The 18444-nt window shown below is 41.8% G+C and overlaps 4 protein-coding genes across 7 annotated transcripts; 1 reads left to right on the forward strand and 3 right to left on the reverse strand.

Annotated features, from left to right (window-relative positions):
- Nucleotides 1-475: 475 nt before the first annotated feature.
- On the reverse strand, nucleotides 476-3880 carry LOC118419921 (thioredoxin domain-containing protein 9-like). The gene is made up of 3 exons (XM_035826588.1): nucleotides 3705-3880; nucleotides 1912-2098; nucleotides 476-1181 (listed from the first exon to the last, which is right to left on the reverse strand). The coding sequence occupies exons 2-3, from the start codon at nucleotides 2077-2079 to the stop codon at nucleotides 696-698; spliced, it is 654 nt and encodes a 217-aa protein (XP_035682481.1). The 5' UTR covers nucleotides 2080-2098; nucleotides 3705-3880; the 3' UTR covers nucleotides 476-695.
- Nucleotides 3881-4583: 703 nt separating this feature from the next.
- Nucleotides 4584-7763, reverse strand: LOC118419918 (guanine nucleotide-binding protein-like 3 homolog). The gene is made up of 2 exons (XM_035826581.1): nucleotides 7619-7763; nucleotides 4584-7208 (listed from the first exon to the last, which is right to left on the reverse strand). The coding sequence occupies exon 2, from the start codon at nucleotides 7141-7143 to the stop codon at nucleotides 5263-5265; it is 1881 nt and encodes a 626-aa protein (XP_035682474.1). The 5' UTR covers nucleotides 7144-7208; nucleotides 7619-7763; the 3' UTR covers nucleotides 4584-5262.
- A 153-nt stretch (nucleotides 7764-7916) lies between these two features.
- LOC118419919 (iduronate 2-sulfatase-like) lies at nucleotides 7917-13772 on the forward strand. 4 transcript variants are annotated; one of them, XM_035826585.1, is made up of 8 exons: nucleotides 7917-8093; nucleotides 8411-8550; nucleotides 8849-9026; nucleotides 9642-9730; nucleotides 10734-10959; nucleotides 11223-11383; nucleotides 11629-11755; nucleotides 12319-13772. In XM_035826585.1, exons 1-8 carry the CDS (start codon nucleotides 8015-8017, stop codon nucleotides 13110-13112), a joined length of 1794 nt encoding a protein of 597 aa, XP_035682478.1. In that variant the 5' UTR covers nucleotides 7917-8014; the 3' UTR covers nucleotides 13113-13772. The 4 variants fall into 4 exon arrangements, with proteins under 4 accessions (XP_035682478.1, XP_035682476.1, XP_035682477.1 ...); XM_035826583.1 differs by having other exon boundaries at nucleotides 7928-8102; XM_035826584.1 differs by having other exon boundaries at nucleotides 7928-8099.
- Nucleotides 13773-14130: 358 nt separating this feature from the next.
- LOC118419920 (solute carrier family 25 member 43-like) lies at nucleotides 14131-18391 on the reverse strand. The gene is made up of 5 exons (XM_035826587.1): nucleotides 18170-18391; nucleotides 16987-17383; nucleotides 16454-16626; nucleotides 15974-16108; nucleotides 14131-15725 (listed from the first exon to the last, which is right to left on the reverse strand). The coding sequence occupies exons 1-5, from the start codon at nucleotides 18287-18289 to the stop codon at nucleotides 15531-15533; spliced, it is 1020 nt and encodes a 339-aa protein (XP_035682480.1). The 5' UTR covers nucleotides 18290-18391; the 3' UTR covers nucleotides 14131-15530.
- Nucleotides 18392-18444: the final 53 nt, after the last annotated feature.

Consider the following 18444-nt stretch of genomic DNA (forward strand, 5'->3'; position numbering starts at 1 on the left):
AACACTTTTTTCTCCCCTTATCCATGCATAAATATACATGAAAAATCTTGGTCTGGTATCCAAAGGGGATCCACCAGTCAATCCGCCATGCAAATTGATGGTTGTCGAATATAGTTCAGGGCCTAAAACTTCAAGATTTTTTTCCTGGTCAAATGGGTAGAAATCCTGGCAGTTTTGAGGTGGGTGTGACAGGTGAGGGTTTCTACTTTGTGATTAGGGCCAAAAAGCTGAGTTTGTGTGGTTTTTAGGGGGTATAAAGTTGGGACTTTTTTGTCCTAGCACATGGCCTACTCACTGGGTTGTGGTGCGGTTTTGAGGTCATGGGTCAATCTTTCAGTTTCCCGGGAGTTTTCACCGTTAGATTCATGCCGAAATGTGGTTTGTCGGATAGCTGAGATGTCGGGCTTTCATATGAGGGTATGTTTGTGTGCCAGTAACGTCAGAAAGTTGAGTTATTAACAGTTGCTTTCTCCTCTTTTTTGTATAGGGAACCATTGTTTAGAGGCTGCAAATTGAATCACCTGCGGATACCCCAAACCTATTGCAACTGCTGAGTCGTTTTAGGTGGAAAAGACGAAAATGAGGAAGAAATGATGATGGAAGAGACTCTGCAGTTATAATAGATCTGGTTGCCAGGTTTTAAAAATCACACCACAAGATGACTTAAAATGAAGCTCAAGATGATGGAGGAATAGTTAATCATCATCAGAATCATCATCAGAGTCCCCTGCCCCACCCCTGATGGACTTCTTCCCTCTCACTCCCTTTGGTTTCTGCCCCAGTGTGGGGGGGTTGGTAGGGTCTGCGTCACAGTCAATGACCCCAGATAACCCTAACCGCCACTCCATCATTTCTGTGGGGAAGTCGTCCACCCCTCCGAGGTCGTCGAACCCTACGACAAAGTCCTTTGTCTTGCCGTCGATCACCAAGCAGATGGTGGGTAGGACGCGCACCTTCAGCCTCTCACACAGCCACTTGCACTTCTCCGCATCGATCTTGCAGAACCTGGTTCCAACGTGCTTGGGCGCCAGGATGGCCAGGTGCTTGTCCACGATCTTGCAGCGGAACGTGCTCTCCCGGTAGAAGTGGCACACCACGCGGGGGCTCTTCTGGCAGACAGGAAAGAACTCCTTTTCTTCTGGGATCTCTGTGTACTGGCCATGGCCCATCTGAAGGAGTTCCTGTCAGGAAGAAAGTAACTTGGTCATCACATTGTCTCAATCATAATCAGTGAGCAGTGAGCTTTCTTAGTAGTGGTGGAAGGGAAAACCTATCCACTATCTCAGTACTAGGGATTCCAACTACAGTACAGGCCTGATGTACTTTTTTCTGCATACCTGCACTGTTGCACGTAACATTGAAAATTACCTGCACCAGACAAATTTTACCTGCACCACTCTGAATTTAGGAAGTATGGATCATACTAAAATTGTTCAGGAAACATTGCTATCTTTTCTTTTATACTCTATAGGTGGTAACAGCCAATGCAGCTAATAACAATCCGTGTACACCTACATTATGGGACATTTATGTATAAAACCCAGTACATGGACTAGTGCAGGTTAGGTGTAGGTAGACACCAGAAACACCTGTACAGCTCCAATTCTACCTGCACTAACCTGCATATGCAGGTGGTATTTTGGGCCCTGACAGGTGATGTGCAAAGGTTAGGTATGGCAGGTCATTAAGTATAATGTAACATTATACTTAATGACCTGCCATAATTGTATCAGTAACTAGCAGCTGTGGATTACTAGAAAGTGAACTCAGACTCTATATATTATCTGTAGTTTGACCTATTGTTCTTATTCTAAATACCTCTACTCTACCCAACAAATTTAATGGCATAAAAGCATGATACATGTATCGACCTAAGGAAGTTTGTTTCCACCTGAAGTGTGGACTTCTAACCTGTTTTTTAGAAGCCTGTTTTTTCAGGACTGCCAGCCGTTTCTGCTTGATTCTTTCCAAGTCGTCCTCGTCCATGTTGTCCAGGCGGTTCATCTCAGCATCGATCTGCTCCTCCACAGCCTGGGCTGCCTGAATAACCTGCTGCTCCACTATCTTACCAACATCCATGGTGGCTTTGGGTTACTTCCTGCACAGAAAACAACAATATCATAAGTACTAGAAGGCTAGAAATATCAGATTGAGCATGGACTGCAGGGCTTAAAAATGTGAAACAACATCACTATTCTTGTGCCTCATAATCTCATTATAGTTTTTATACAGTGTGTGACATTATTTGTGTTCCCATAAACCTTGTTGGTATGGGAGGGAATGGTTACATTTTAACACAACAAATCAATCACAATGAAAAATTGGCCATATCTTTACATGAATAATGCACTGAATAAGTGTGACACGGTAAATGTAAACGTAGGTCTGGAAAAAGATGAGTTGCTGATCTCTTGTGACAATGAGCAGTTAACTGACATTTATAGTGACAAATTTTGAGTTAGGCCCAGGAAAAAAATGTTGTGTTTCCTGTTTCAGTCCTGAAAAAATTAGGGTCGGTAGGTAGGGATTATCTTTTTTTTTTAGGCTGGCCAAAATTCTAGTGATACATATTTACAATACAGTTGAACAAAGTAAACTGAAAGGTATGATGACACTTGTCTTTCAATGTCAAACTTTAATTTTGTGCATGATAGATACATTTATCCTTCATTAGATGGGACAAGCAGTGTTTTACTTCAATAGGAAGCAGGCCAAATAAAAATTCTAACTGGAAGCTATGTGACTCCACTGCCCATCCCCCAAAAAAAGTCTAGGGTCGGCAGGTTTTTTTAGGGTAGGTAGGAAACAGGAAACACAACATTTTTTTTTTTTTTTCTTAGGACTCGACCTGGGAGTTTGTATTGTAATTACAGTTGGGCCTTGAAAAAAAATGTTGTGTTTCCTATTTCCCAACTTACCCTAGAAAAACCTGCCAACCCTAGCCTTTTTAGGGGGTGGGCAATGGAGGCACATAGATTCCAATTAGAATTTTGATTCAGTTCTATTCAAGAAAAAGTCTGCTTGTCCTATCTAATGAAGGATAAAATCATGTATCCACAGATTTGTAACTATCATAATAATTCAGCTGGTGTATTATTGCAGCCAGTAGGTACCCAATCTGAGTAATGAGGCTGTTTTACAAATGTACATGCTGGAGGCACCTCCTCCAACACGGACGGGACCTCCATTAATTTTTCTCGTGGAAGTCTCTTCCATAACATGAGACAAAATTACATGTCTGGGATCAAACTCAGGCCCACGGATCCATGGAATCGGATCCAGATGGCCAAGCAGCGGGGTTGCTTAAACCGCTCGGCCTACCTACAGAAAATATTTTTTTCAGGACTGAAGACACAGAATTTTTTTTTTCTAGGCCATAGGACTTGACCCAACCAAAGTTGGGGTAGGGTCCGATTTGTGAGATGAGAAACACCTTCATTTATTTCAATATGAATAATACCAAAAAAATACAATCAAATATACGTGTATTATATGTGCTAGTAATGCCCCTGTCGCAATCAAATTATCAAGACCTATGCTACCAGAAAATTAGTATGACATGACTCATCGATCAGGGCCCCCCTCCCCCATCAGTTACCGTTTACTAAAACACTGCGTTACTAGGCACGAGATACAAACTACAGTCATATACACGATCTAAAATAACATGGTTATTGGGTCACATACATAGCCCTTTCACATACCTTCAGTAATGCACCACTTCGAGAGTCGGAAACGTAGAGTTTGTAGGAATAATAGTTAAGGTACCACCTCACTTTGCTCAGCTCAGCTCAGTCAACCTTTTTTTTCGGCTGCGCGCTAGAATGTTAGACTGATCCACTTCAAAAAATGGGAGTCTCTTTCAAAATAAGTTTACTTGGAGATCTATGGGGGTTGAATGACACAAGTGTGACTTTTATCTGTTTATATTACTTTCTTTGTCAAATCTAAGTTGTGTCATATATCCTTAAATTACACAACCAACGTCAAATATAACATAATTTTAAAACTGAGACTCACCTTATTCTACAATGGATAAGACGATCTGCAAGAGGTTGGCCCATTGGTCCAATTTGTGACCGTTTGTCCAATCAACGCTGGCTAATCATTTGCTATTCTTCAAGCAGAGGTTAGGGACTCCGGCTGTTTTTGACGTTTGTTAATAGGCGTTTTAATTAGGATTTCTATTTTGAACCGTCTTCTTTGTTTTCCCAACGCCGTGAGACATAAGAAAAAACGGTACAAAATAAAAAGCCCAATAAAAGCGCCAAAAATGTCAAAAACAGCCGGGGCCAAACCTCTGCTTGGAGGGTTAATGTTAGTCTCCAAGCAGAGATTAGGCATCCGGCTGGGTTTTCATTTTTTTTTTACCTGTTAGATGACTTGACTTAAAAGGTCTTAATCTGCACAACCCAATGTCACAGAAGCAGTGGATTGCTCATTCCTTTTCAACGACTGGAGTTGGATAGTCAAAAGTTTGTGTAAATCCAATTTCGTTGTGTAAGGTGGAAATTACACTTCAACTGTGATACAGAATGTAACGTTAGAATGACTTGAGACAAGAAAAAAATGATACTGTTGAATAAAGGACCAAAGGATAGCATCATCCTTTTTCACATCGTTTAATATTATAATAATGTTCAGTAAGTGATGGCAGCCATATAACACCACTTTACAATTATGTAGTACATTTGACTAACAGCGTAACAACGTAAATAATTCACGCATTTTTTCTAACCTGATTGTGACTTTCTCATCCTGATAGACATAACTGTGTCCATTTTTTGACACTACCATATTTCTACTGTTTGAATAAAATAGACAGTTCCATTAGCAAATATGGTACATAAACATCTTTAAGTTTAAAGATCATAGGAAGATATCTCTCCAGTTTTAGTAGTTTTACCAAATCAACATTTTACTCACTCACTCAGGGCCCGTAACCTCAGTGGTCGTAGGGGCTCCATGACATCCAACATTTTATCTCAAACTATAACTCAAACTGAAAGTTTTCTTCTCATTTCATCTCAGAACTTTCTTCAGTATTACAACTGAAAAGAGCCTCATCCAGACAGACCTCAGAACCAGCCTTATTCTCATGTCAATTTACAGCTGATATCTCATACTGTAGGTTTCTAGGATCTGTGGCTGCTACATACGCCAGCAAGAAATAAGGAAATTTAACCATGTTACTAATAATACAACAGCAAATAAAGAAGGACATTACATCAATCACGTATTACAGCATTTCATTTATCAAGTCTACTTGAAATCTGTGTCAAAGTTGTAACTGTCGTCCTCGCCCAGACCAAAGTCCATGGCTGCGGACAAGGAGTCAGACAACTGGGTCGACAGCTTGTCGGCCCTCTTCTGCTGCTTCTTCCTTCTTTTCTGAGCCACTTTGGCAGCCTTTCCCAGCTGGAGGTTTCCCTCAAGCACTGAGGGGATCTCTAGGCTTGTACCGGGCTTCTCTTTTGTGACGGATTTGGGCTCAGACTTCTTTTCCTTGGCCTTGACATTGACAGAAATGGTGCCCAGTTCAGCAAGGTTACTCTCTGGTACGGGCTTGATGAACTCATCTTCCTCTTCATCCATTTCATCATTCTCTTCCTCTTCCTCTCCATCTCCTGAACTCATTTCTTCATCTTCTTCTGAGTCCTCTTCTTCATCTCCCTCCTCCTCCTCCATGGCTCCTTCCATTGGACCCATTGACTCCATGGCCAGCATGTCACTGGTGGTTTCCATAGTGAGGTTTCCAAGAACTTTGTCAATGTCTTTCTCTAGTGTGCTAATGTCAAAAGCCTTTCCCATCTCTGACACAATCTCTGCTCCCAGATGGACAGGCATGACGTGGGACTCTGGAGGATGGGTGAAGTAGGTGATTTTTCCAATCGTCCAGTCCTGCAGCACAAGCTTGGCTGCTTTGTCGACATCAGGCACTCCCCCTTTCTTCAACTTTCCCTGTCGTTTGGCAAGGAGTGCAAGAAACTCGTGGACATTAGCATAATCTGGAACCCCGTAGTTGAGCATAATCTGCTGCTTGTTGCACCTGCGCAGGATGGCATCAACTGGAGTGACCACGTCGGAGATGGTTTCCACCTTCAAACAGTTACGGAGGATGAGAGCAGCATCCGATAGTCCCGACGTCATGACGATACCAGGACTGTCAATCAACTTGATGTGCTTGTCAATCTGAACCTCTTGCAGGGTCTTGGTCACCCCAGGTGTTCCACCGACGGCACAGGCACGAGACCGCTTCAGACTGTTGATGATCGAGCTCTTTCCAACATTGGGGAGCCCGATGATCCCCACAGAAATGGTGGTCTTGATGTTCATGTTGCGGCAGTAGTTGTTGAGGAGTTGCATGAGACTGTCTGCTCCGAGGCAGCGACTGGATGTCAGCAGGTCCTTGTTAGCGAGGTTGACTGGGACTTTGCTCTGAGACAAATTATGGGTCTGGCTCTGGGTAGATGCTTTGAAGGCCATAGTTGGAAACTCGTTCCTAAGGTACTTCAGCCACTTTTCCACGATCTCGCGAGGTACCAAGTCTATCTTGTTCAGGATGAGCACAATCCGCTTGTTGGGACCAGCAGCGAGGATGGATTGCTCGACCTGAGGGCAGCGACAACCCAGAGGATCTCTGGCATCCAACACCTCCAGCACTACATCAGCTGCCTCCACAACCTTCCGGAACTCTCTGTAAAAGGCTTTCCGTGAATTCTCTGTACTTTTCAAGCCTTTGCTGGAAGCATCTGTTTCCAATTGTAGCATGGTCGCCTGCTTCTGCTCAAAAGCCTTCTGCCGTTTGAGAGCATCCTTCTGTAAACTGGCCACGTCTCTTTTAGCCTTCTCTGCCTTACGTTTCTTTTCCAACATTTTCTGTCTTTTGGCTTTGCGCTGTTCTCTCTCCTCTTCAGCCTTCTGCTTTCTCTTCTGGGCTTCCCGCAATATCTGTTCTTTGAAAGGAGCTTCTGAGGGCACTCCTGGATCTTTTCTCGCTCTTGCTACCTTAGTGGCAGTGTTCTTCTTCTTTGCCGCTTTCCGAACCTTCCTGTTATGCTCCTTTATCTTCTTCTTGATCTTGTATTTCTTGTGGCAGGTGAGTCGTTTGCTCTGCTTATTCTTGAAGGGTCTGTTCACCATGTTGACTTCTTAGCTCACACAGCGCAAAGAACTATGTCTGACTTGGCCTGAAGCTGAAGTATATCCTGGAATGCAATTAAGACTCATGATTATTACTTGAACTATAATTACTACTGTAACTATAACATTTGTACTGCAAGCTAGTGCCTGGGTGTTTGTATGTTGCATGCCCAGTATATAATTGACTCGTGTAGTAGTAGACAGTGTAAACAATGTTGCAAAGTTTAAATGGCAGAGAGTCTTTGCCAGTTATCCCATCCTAGGGTAGCTCTCTAATCACACAAAAAATCCTTTGATGCTGAATACTAGTGTAAAGTTTCTCTCATACCACATGTGACAACACGTGCAGACAGTTGGCTACATTTTCTAAACCATTTTTTTCCACGTTTACTGATAACAGCGATTATCTGCACAGGACAAAAAGCGCGATAAGTGCTTGCCTATGTTTCGTTACAGATTTTAAGGCAAAACTAACCTTAAATACCCAAATTTACGGTAGTAATATCACTGAAAGTTGCAACGAGGCCACGAGTCTCGCGTCGTCAGCAGGCAGCCATATTGGACAGTTCTATTCCGAGCGATGGTGGTGTACCGACTTTGCCTACGATGTAAGAATTAAAATATAAGTATTAGTAGAGTAAAATGATACCAATAATATTCTATATTATAAGATCAATACTAAACACTAATAATATTACAGCTGAATTGTGAAACAACATCATATATGAGACATATATCTCCCACCATATACAGAATGGAATATGCCAAATATTGCGCAACTCGTGACTTCCGCTTCCGTTGCAGATCACGAGCAAGAAAATAATGCAAACTTTGGGAGAGGTTCAAGTTGTGAAAGACAGATGGAACACGGATGAAGATGAGGGTAACATCAGCTACAGTGGCCACATGTCTCCTGTTTCTTCAGTCTTGTGCAGCAGTTTTAAAGAACGGTGCAGGTAGTAAGCTACATTTTGCAGAAGCAATTTCTGACAGTAGCTTAGTAGTAGCTACTAATAATGTGATATAGACTACTTCTCTGGGGGCGTGTTCAAAAAGTGGCTTACATTATCCCTGTATTCAATGCGTATTTGCAAGAGTCATTTTGCTAGGGTTATAATACAATGTAATAAGTTGTAAGTTATAGGCACATTAACATTTGATGTGGCATTAATGTTAATTCATGTTTGACAACTTGACTCACAAAATTCCATATAACGTTATTGGAACTGATTGGAAGTGGCATTTAATTATTGGTTATTTTCTACAGGAGAAAGTCCTAATGTGCTTTTTCTGGTCATTGATGACCTCCGACCTGCCCTTGGTTGCTATGGATACCAAAACGTGATCACACCCAACATCGATCAGCTGGCAGCTAAAGGAATCAAGTTCAACAATGCATTTGTGCAGGTAAGCCATTTCACAGTCTTCAAATTGATAAATCCTTGTAAAGCATATTTGGTATAGATATGAAACTTCACATGTAATGTTATCATGAAAGAAAAACTTCATATCGCCTCTTTGGTTTTCCAGATATTGCCAGGTTGTCAAAATGTTGTCAGTTCTTTAAATGTTGTTCCTGAGACACTTCAACCTTACATTGATGCCATGCATTTCCTGTCTGCACATCTCTTGTACATAATGATTATTATTTTGTTTTTGTGTGAGTAATATTCGTTTTTGCATTGACACCATCATGTGACCTCAGCAAGCAGTATGCGGTCCCAGCCGTACCTCGTTCCTGACCGGTCGCAGGCCGGACACGACCCGCTTGTACGACTTCTACTCCTACTGGAGAACAGCCGCGGGAAACTTCACCACTCTGCCTCAGCACTTCAAGGAGTCTGGCTACTTCACTGCTTCTGTGGGGAAAGTCTTCCACCCAGGTGAGCAGTCATTTATTTTCATGGAGGCTTGGTTTTGCATTTCTAGTAGAAGCTTTTCTCACTGTTGAGAGTTTGGAGGACACACCAGGGCTCTAGCCAGCTCGAATTTTCTTTTCCGTCAGCCAATTTCCATTGTCGCGAAAACACTATTCCAATAGTTAGAGAGACTGGACTGAGACCTTGAAAAACGGGTTTTAATGAGATTATCGTATGCGAAAGGGCACCGACAGACATTGTCAACAATCATAACAATAGCAAGACAAACTGTGGCTTTTATGGCCATGGACGGCGTCCCCAAGCCGCCTGTAGCTTCCACCAAGGAGCTAGTATCAGATTTTTGTCCGTCGAGGTTGACGTATTGGTTTTAAAATTTTTCCGTCACATGCAGCAAATTTCCGTCAATTGACGGAAAAACGGACGCTGGCTAGAGCCCTGGGACACACACACACACACATACAGTCAGAAGATTTACTATGTTGACAGCTTTAGTAAAGATCTAGTCAAACTTCATAACTACATTTTACCAAGTCAAAACATCCACATTGCACGTCTTTTGTTGTCTGTGACTTAATTTGTTTGTATTTGCTCAGTAAACTAAGAAATAACTTTTTTTAGGTATATCATCAAACTTCAGTGATGATGCCCCTTACAGCTGGTCTGTTCCAGCGTACCACCCTCCCACTCAGAAGTTCAAGATGAAAAAAGTTAGTCTTTCTATTATAATAGCCATTGTTATTATCATAGTTATCATGGCAACTTGAGTGACCATTCAACTCATACAGGGCTGTGTTGAAAAGTCATACACTCAGGCAAAGTGCATATAAGCAGCCTCATTCAGGCTTCTTAGAATGTATAGCAATAGTAGAGTGGGGACAACTTTTGTAAAAAGGGGCGTATTTTTACTTTTGTAATTCTTGATGACATCATAAAATTATGCATAAGTTATTACCTTGTAACAAGGTGCTTAGAAAAAAAAATCAAGAGCCATAGATAACACTAAGTACGAGGGGCGTGCAATTAGTAATGGTCCTGACCCATTTCCCATAGCAGGAGATTAATGAAACTTGGCACAGTTATAAGTCTTTCTCTTCATAGGAATCACCCAGAGTTATGCATTTCTCCCATCGTTTGATGCAGCTCTGGACACCGATTTTGTAGGACACCCCAGGTTGGTCCTCCAACTGATGCCTCATCAATGGCACAAGAGGGACGACCAGGTCTGGGAGCTGTTTCCACAGACTTCCAGCCACGTTTGAATTCAGGATGCCAGCGTTTTACAAGGTCATATGATGGGGCATCATCACCATAAGTTTCATTTATTTCATCAAAAGTCTTCTTTGGTGTGCGTCCTTTCAAATACAAAAACCGGATCACTGCGCGACACTCAACTGGTTCCATTTCACACCTGGTCCATTTCGCACCTGACTAAGTTCAAACACCAGTAAATCAGAAACCACAATTAGTTCAGAGCTGTCTTTTGCAACATAACCCATAGAGATATGAATTATTACACATACAAAATTTCATTTAGATCAGACAACTGGAAGTGGGTCAGGACCATTACTTATTGCACGCCCCTCGTAGCATTTTCAAGACATCATCAGAAGTCCTCGGCCTGACTAGGATCATACCTTAATGCAATGTAAGCTCTATTATATAATAGTCTGTGTCCATGTAGACTGTTAATGTGTGTGTGTTTTGTGCCAGGTTTGTCCAGGTCCGGATGGACAGCTCCATATGAACCTTGTATGTCCTGTGGACGTGAAGTCCCAGCCACTCGGGTCTCTGCCCGACATCCAGAGTGCAGACTATGCTGTGGAGTTTCTTCAAAACGTTTCTGCCTCCTCCCAAACAAGCCCTAAGCAACCATTCTTTCTGGCTGTGGGCTTCCATAAGCCTCATATTCCGTTCAAGTACCCCAGAGAATTCCAAGGTACCGGTATTTCTTTCCTAGTAGTGGATTGCAAAAGATTCTATATTATCTTTCTTAAGCATGTTAACTTCTTCACTTTTTTCTACTGTTTGCCAGCAATTGTTTGTGGTTTGGGGAATTTACACTGTTCACCGATTCTAAACAAAAAGGACTGATCCAGTCAAAAATTTTGGTGAGTCCAATTTGTTGGATCAGCAAACAGTTTGAATTCTCCAATTCTTAGAATATGGTTGAGAATTAAAGATATATCATTCTTGTTTCAGACTTGTATCCTCTCTTCAACATCCACTTGGCGCCCAACCTTTCCCTGCCCCCAGATCTCCCCACCATTGCCTGGAATCCATTCACTGACATCCGCAAACGTGAGGACGTTAAGGCCCTAAACATCAGTTTTCCCTATGGACCTGTACCCAGAAAATTTCAAGTGAGGACTATTGAATCAAGTTGACATGAGCTGAAATAGTTTTCATTGACTTGTCAACTTTTTTGTTTGCATTTGTAATGTTATGACATTTTCTTTTTCAAGATCAAAATCATACTTTTAGGTCTTGTGTTATATTCCAATTATGAAATAAAGAGTCACAGAAATCAAATTTTGGTTGTTATATGGTCAATCAGATCACTGTCTTAAGGCAAAAGGTTCTTAACAAACCTATTTGTTTACATTAGCTGCTGATGAGACAGGGTTACTATGCAGCGACCAGCTACACAGACAGCCAGGTGGGCAGGGTGCTGGCTGCACTAGATGAACAGGGATTGGCCACAAACACCATAGTTGTACTGGTGGGGGACCATGGTGAGTTCTCAGAACTTTAATTCTTCTTTTTTATTTTATTTTAAAGGAGTCCAGACACAATTCTGTTGTAGAATTTGCAGTGCCTTTGCAGATGGTTCACACTTGCTAAAGCACCTGTTATACCAAGGAGGTTGGTTATACAAACCCTAGGAGTCACACATACATGTACCCTAGGAGTCAGACTCCTCGAGGTGCCACACAGAGAGTGGGCTAGATCCCCACTGTACGTGCCACCCAACTCTATGCCAATGTGCTTTTTGCTTGTATGCTTGCCTCAAGGCTTATCAATGGCCTCCTGATCTTCTTCAGACCATGATTGGGAGATAATCATGAGCAATGTCTTCGGCTTGTCAACTACCAATCATCTGCATTTGCTGTCTGTAGGTGTTGAGAAGTGAAAGGGGCTTAGCAGTTCAAAAGAAGAAGATGGCACCTATACATATTTCTATGACCTCACAAAATATCAAGGTCTTTTTTAAGGTGTTTCGTACCCATATGAGTCAAAGTAGATCATAATCTATTCAGTGAACTTAACTCTAACATTTTTACTGGTACTTTGACAGGTTGGTCACTTGGAGAGCACCAGGAGTGGGCCAAGTACAGTAACTTTGAAGTGGCCACACGGGTCCCTCTGATACTCTACGTACCAGGTGTCACTCACCAGCCTGTCAGGGGAGACTCTACCTTCCCGTACATTGATGCTCTAGAGTCGTGCATTAATGAAATACCAAACCATAACATTGTAAACGCACCATCTGGAGGAAATGATAATGTATTGGTCCAGAAGAACAGTTGCAACAAAGCAGGATTACCTCATTGCCGCTTACAAACTCTTCCAGAAGAGGGACATGAAAGCGATGCTTTAGTTGAACTGGTTGACATATTTCCTACCCTTGCCGAGATGGCAAACTTAAGGACACCACCGCTCTGTCCAACTGATTCCTCTAAAGTTGAGCTCTGTACCGAAGGCAGCAGCTTCGTGCCAGTGATATTGAATGTCACTGGTGGTACAAGCAGACAAAATATTGTAACATCATGGAAGCCAGCAGTGTTCAGCCAATACCCACGTCCGTCTGAGCAGCCACAGATTAATTCTGATCTTCCCCACCTAAAGGATATCCAGTACATGGGTTATTCCATGAGGACAGAGCAGTATCGGTACACAGAATGGGTGGCGTTCAACCCAGACACCTTCAAACCTGATTTTGACCTTGTTGCAGCTCGAGAACTGTACCTACATGACACGGATGAACTGGAGGATCATAATGTGGCAGGGAAAAGTGAATACAGACATCTGCTGACACAATTGTCGCAGCAACTCAGAAAAGGATGGAGAAATGCTCTTCCTTCACAGTAATCAGGACAATGGAGGTCTGTGGAAAGCTAACTCTTCCTGCCCACGTTGTGAGGACTCGTCCCAAGGACGCCCATCTGTAGGAGGGCTTGTAACACCAGTCTCTTTAGGCTGGGCCGATGGGATTGCTCAGCAGTGTCTTGGAACACCTTGATAGCACAGACAATTGTCATGCATGACAAATGCTATACTCTTTCCAGTAAAGTCAGACTGCCCCCATGACTTTTTAAACTATTCACACATCAATTATTCTTCTGTAACATGCCCAGGGATCCATGGTAGTGCATAGCAAAAAACTGACGAAAAGGTTTCGTAATTCTAGGTTGGACTTCACATCATTCATTCTCTGCTGCCAAACAACATTCATTACAAACATGAAAATTTATTTTGGACCTTTTCTTCTGGGTTTGCTACTGCTTTGAATGTGATATAACTGAAGTCTTAACGTGATAGTACCATTGAAAACAGCTGATATGCTGAAAGTGCAAAATCTGCATTTTTTTAAAAATGTAACCATCCTGCCCATTGCAGTGAGGATATAGCATCATTACATGCATCATGAATTGTCCTTGGTCAGAGGTCGCCTGCTTTATCAGATATTTTCTACAGTTAGCTACTGTGTTTATATTTTATACTTCAGACATAATAAAAGAAGCAGGACAGCTCAAACATAAATTGTTTGTTTTGTATCTGGTAAACACGACACTTTTCCATTTTCCACCTTCGTACTGGCAACACATTTTCACTACTCTTCACATTTACACCAGGTCTTTAACCATGGTCTTTCTTCCTCCAAGAACATTCTAAGAATCTTTCATCTCCACTCAAAAATTTCCATTTCCCCACACTTCTTACTTCTCCTAAAAGCAATAGTACATGTGTCATGGTTCAACTCGGTCTCCACCTGTAGGGCAGACATTGGTATAGCATTCATGATGACACAAAACAGACACATTTTTTAAAACATTCGTTAGGAACAGAAGGAATTTTAAACAGCAGCAAAGCCTTTAAAGCATTCAGTAACATTGCATCAAATTTTCAACATCATGTTGGTGGGGCTGCATGCATTTTACCATGAGGTGCAACCAGTTTCCTTACCATTGATCAAAAGCGACTCCTATTAATCACTATCAGTACTGCAGCAAAAAGTCCTGTACAGCCATTACACAGCTGCCTGCATGATTACCATGCATGTGCCAACATCTACTTAGATTCTTGGAGACCAAAAGCATTCTTCTACGCAGAGACACCCACCAGTGCTAGGAAACCACCTGTTGTCTTTGCTAGCGCCATTGGATATCTGCTTAGGAGAATGGCCAAAAGTAACTGGAGCAGAATTGTCACATTCATGTGCTGTTAGCCTGCAATGAGAACTTCAACAGATAGGGTTCCCCACTGCCCTGTCGATTAAGACCCATGCCAACACGCAAAAGGCGAGCAAAATTTTAGATGCAAAGTTCCTTTCTCTTTCAGCATAGAAACTATTATATTATCATTATTATTTAAGAAATTGTAATTCTAAAACATCAGGACAAAACAGGAAAAGAAAGAAGCAGAATGTTTACATGTTCAAAGCATTCACAACAATCCAGGCATATAAAGGTAGTGTACGAACAAGCCAGCAATTTTACCACGATTTTTCTACCATGACAAACTATACATATACATAATGCTGCTTCCCACTGAAACACACTGCGAAATAGTCCTGCAAGTTCATGCACATAAGGATCCTGCACATGAATGCACTACGCATGCACTTTGCTGGTGATATTAGCTTTCAAAATCAAAGCATGTTTAGCACAAGTACTGTAGTTTTAAAAGGAAACAGGCTATTGGTTATGTATACACAGAATATATCTGGTCAACTGTTTAAAAGGGACTAGCCATATGAGATTCCTCATCCATAACTAATAAAAGCAGATAAATAATGGTTCAATGCATCCTCTGATATTGACAGTTGCATGATAATAATTCTCTCCTGTACAAACTGTTTTCAATTTTGATATCAGTATAGATACTGCAATAATGCATCAAGAGCACCTCCTTTTCTTCCCTTAAACTTAAAGCAGTCCTAAGGAAATGTACAGTAGTGTATGTGTTGACAAAGTCTGTACACCAGGTTTTGAATGTTCAACTCTCTTGTCACTTTCTCCCTTACCAGCAAAATATTCTCTTGTTAAAATGGTTTAGCCAGACAATTTGCTTTGATTAGTGCTACTGTATGTCAGCTATTATAGTGTCATCTGCAACACTGATTGTCTAGAATACAAAACCAATAAATATATTACAATGTTCCCTACAACAGATTTAACCCTGAGGGATTCAATACAGGGGCCATTCTGAATTGTTTTCCTTCATTTCAGAAGGAAGACTCCCCTTCTACAGTTGTTGCCACTAGACTATGCCGTATGAGACTTGGTGCTAGGAGAGTTTGACACGTCTTTTGATGACCCTCTGGTTCCTCTGCCACTCCCTGAGCTCCCCCGGTGTCAGAGTTTGGTCAATCCCAGGTTTGGGAATGTCGCTCCACGGCGAGACCGTGAAGCCATTGCTGTACAGGAAAGTCCTTTTACACGCCTCAAATGACATGAACATCACACCCGCATATGGCACAACCTGAGCAGGGGAGGGAGATGACAATCATGTTGATCAAGATAACACTGTCAGCGATTTTCATTAACTGTTAAGCTTTAATTCTCAAACCCAATTACTAATGCTTAGATTCTTATATTGTGAAAAAAAGCTATAGAGCAGATATCCTCTCTTCATTTGTATTTACTTCAATGCAAGTCAGTACATTTAAGCTGATAATAACTGATACCATATACCACAGTACATGTACATCACAAAAATGGCATAAGTACCTTCATAAGGTTTGCTGTAGTGCCCCTCCATAGACCCTGCATCCCCCCGTGTTTATACGTTTGAATGAAAGCATCCACCATCCCTGTAAACTCCACATCCACCCCTCCTCTGTGAGGTAACACTGTGCTGTATGCCTGAGAAAGATCAGAGGGCACATTTGAATGATAGATATCAATGTGATAACTGATTATGAATGTCAATGTCATAATTATCAGAAAACGTTATGCAAGAAAGTACTTTAAAAAAAAGAGATTTTACTTTATTCTTATATAGTTATATAGAACATCCATAGATCACAGTGAAATATTTATTGCTGAGGTAGCTTTGTGGCATCATACTTTGTTTTGGTAACACAAAAATAAACACTACTGGCACTGTGTTTCACGTAAAAGTTATTATGAGTGAGGGCGTAGGACTTCTTGTACAATGTATCCCTTAAAAATGTTTACAAAAGTAAAACACCAGCAACACATTTTCACCTGTAACTTTTTCCTGATGGTGTCAAATGGATACGAAAAGGTTTGTGCAAAAGCAGCAGCAATGCAGCCATTAATGAAGTTAGCTAGTGGAGTGAGGTGAGAGGAGGGGACGCTCCAGGCACGGTCCAGCAGCTCGTAGGCCATGAAGGTTCCTCCTGCAAACGGTACCACACCTGAAATACAAGGAGGGGGCTTGTAAGGGACTTCTTCCCTGTGCTAATACAGGATGTTCTAAAAGACAACAAAATAGCAGGCAAGACAACAAAGTCATGCATGCGACACAAAAATCAGCTTTCCATAACTACATTTTATATAATTATTTGTGATAAAGAAACTGGCACAAATTTTTGCAGTGGTTTTACAGTAGGAGATATAAGGTTTTCACCATGTTTAAAATTTGCAGATGAAACAATTCTGTTGTACAGTAGCCAAATATTAGCCTTACAACTTACAAGGAGACATCATCTCTGCATCCCATCATTGTCATGAACCACAAAAATAAAACTACCAAAAAGTTTTGAGATTTCTCGCACCTATGACTGATGTGGACATTCCTCTGAAGAATGCTGTGATTCCCTCTGTCCTGTACACCACTCTAAATGCATGGATGATGCCCCTGTAGTGAGCTTTGCTCCTCTTGGTATGCTGGGCTGTGAGCCGAGTCTTGACCGTGTCTGTTGGGTACATGATGCAGGTGGCCGTGATCCCACCCAGACTGCCTGCCATCAGGGCTCCACCCGCGCTCAGGTAACCCATGTCATCCACAAACAGCCGCCGGAACTTGGTATAGGCACTGAACTGTATGGCTGTGTACGGAAACAGCCGCATGCAGCCCAGAAAGTTGCCCTTCCAAAAGGCTCGGAGTCCTTCATTTTTGTACAAGTTGGAGAAGGCTCTGAGGAATCCTTCTTGGGTGTCTTTGATTCCAACCTACAGGAGAAAAGAAAAATACAACTGTACTTCAACTGTTGACATCATCTCCTTTCCTGACCTGAGTCAGCTTACAAGTGCCCTATGTGGAGACTGCCATTCTCGTATATGGACTGTTTAGTCGTAGTCATAACTGTATGGCTGATATCAATTAGGATTTTATCATTGTCAACATTGACAGAAGGAGGCCAAATATATGAAGTAAACAACAGACAACATTCCCATACTGTCGTCAGTTTCTACCTGGATGTTTTATGGCCCATTCATGACGTCAATCCTTCCTTACACTGGTAACAAGCCCGAAAACATACTGTTAACTTTTACATTTTTAATTATTAATCTCAAGACAATAAATAAATATGTTTACAAACTAACATAAATAAATAAATATGTAAATATGTGCAAGTTACATACTTTCATCTTAAGGGTTTTCTTACCATTCCAGTTTGTTTCCAATCATCTTATGTTGGTGACGTCCATCTCGCGACCTAACCTTTCCCACGCAGATGGCTTGTTTACCTTTCATGGCTTGTTTACGTAGAATACCACTGACAACTGACTGATAGTGACACGATCATGTGATGCACGTTACTCATATGATCGCGACATGTTTGTCATGAGGACACATAACTACATGTACCAACATCGTCCATACGCAGGAAATTTATCTTATTCATCCAAAATAAGAGAAAAACGTTACATATTTTCTATTTCCGTTGTTGAGTTCACCCCTCCCCACCATGTTTATCATGCAACGTGTTTCACAATTTTTGAAAAGTTACGAACCTGGGACAGAATCTTGACGACATCCAGAGGCGATGTGAGGGTCCTGCTGGTCACCCCTGCTGTTCCTCCGCACACAAAGCTCTGTAGGAACGTCAGTCGGTGATCTTTCCTGCTGCCCATGGTCCGTCAAACCATACCTCACCTCATTTTCCTGTCAGTATGTCCCACTTCCTTCGTTCGTATCCAAACATTGGGACGATATGAACTTTGACCTATTCCACATGCCATAGGTGACGTCATAAGAACCGCAGCACATACCTCGTTTATGCGTACCC

Source organism: Branchiostoma floridae, chromosome 7 (genome assembly GCF_000003815.2).
Source record: "Branchiostoma floridae strain S238N-H82 chromosome 7, Bfl_VNyyK, whole genome shotgun sequence".
In the NCBI taxonomy this organism is placed as follows: Eukaryota; Metazoa; Chordata; class Leptocardii; order Amphioxiformes; family Branchiostomatidae; genus Branchiostoma; species Branchiostoma floridae.

Bases quoted from the DNA above. Each gene is read 5' to 3' on its own strand.
- LOC118419918 (XM_035826581.1), bottom strand. From the start codon at position 7,143: ATGGTGAACAGACCCTTCAAGAATAAGCAGAGCAAACGACTCACCTGC.
- LOC118419920 (XM_035826587.1), bottom strand. From the start codon at position 18,289: ATGGGCAGCAGGAAAGATCACCGACTGACGTTCCTACAGAGCTTTGTG. The intron at 16,109-16,453 runs GTGAAAATGTGT...GATCTTTCTCAG, and splicing joins CCATCAGGAAAAAGTTACAG to GCATACAGCACAGTGTTACC. The intron at 15,726-15,973 runs GTACTTATGCCA...TCCCCTGCTCAG, and splicing joins CTACAGCAAACCTTATGAAG to GTTGTGCCATATGCGGGTGT.
- LOC118419921 (XM_035826588.1), bottom strand. From the start codon at position 2,079: ATGGATGTTGGTAAGATAGTGGAGCAGCAGGTTATTCAGGCAGCCCAG. The intron at 1,182-1,911 runs GTTAGAAGTCCA...TCTTCCTGACAG, and splicing joins AACAGGCTTCTAAAAAACAG to GAACTCCTTCAGATGGGCCA.
- LOC118419919 (XM_035826583.1), top strand. From the start codon at position 8,015: ATGAAGATGAGGGTAACATCAGCTACAGTGGCCACATGTCTCCTGTTT. The intron at 8,103-8,410 runs GTAAGCTACATT...TATTTTCTACAG, and splicing joins TTTAAAGAACGGTGCAGGTA to GAGAAAGTCCTAATGTGCTT. The intron at 9,731-10,733 runs GTTAGTCTTTCT...GTTTTGTGCCAG, and splicing joins AGAAGTTCAAGATGAAAAAA to GTTTGTCCAGGTCCGGATGG.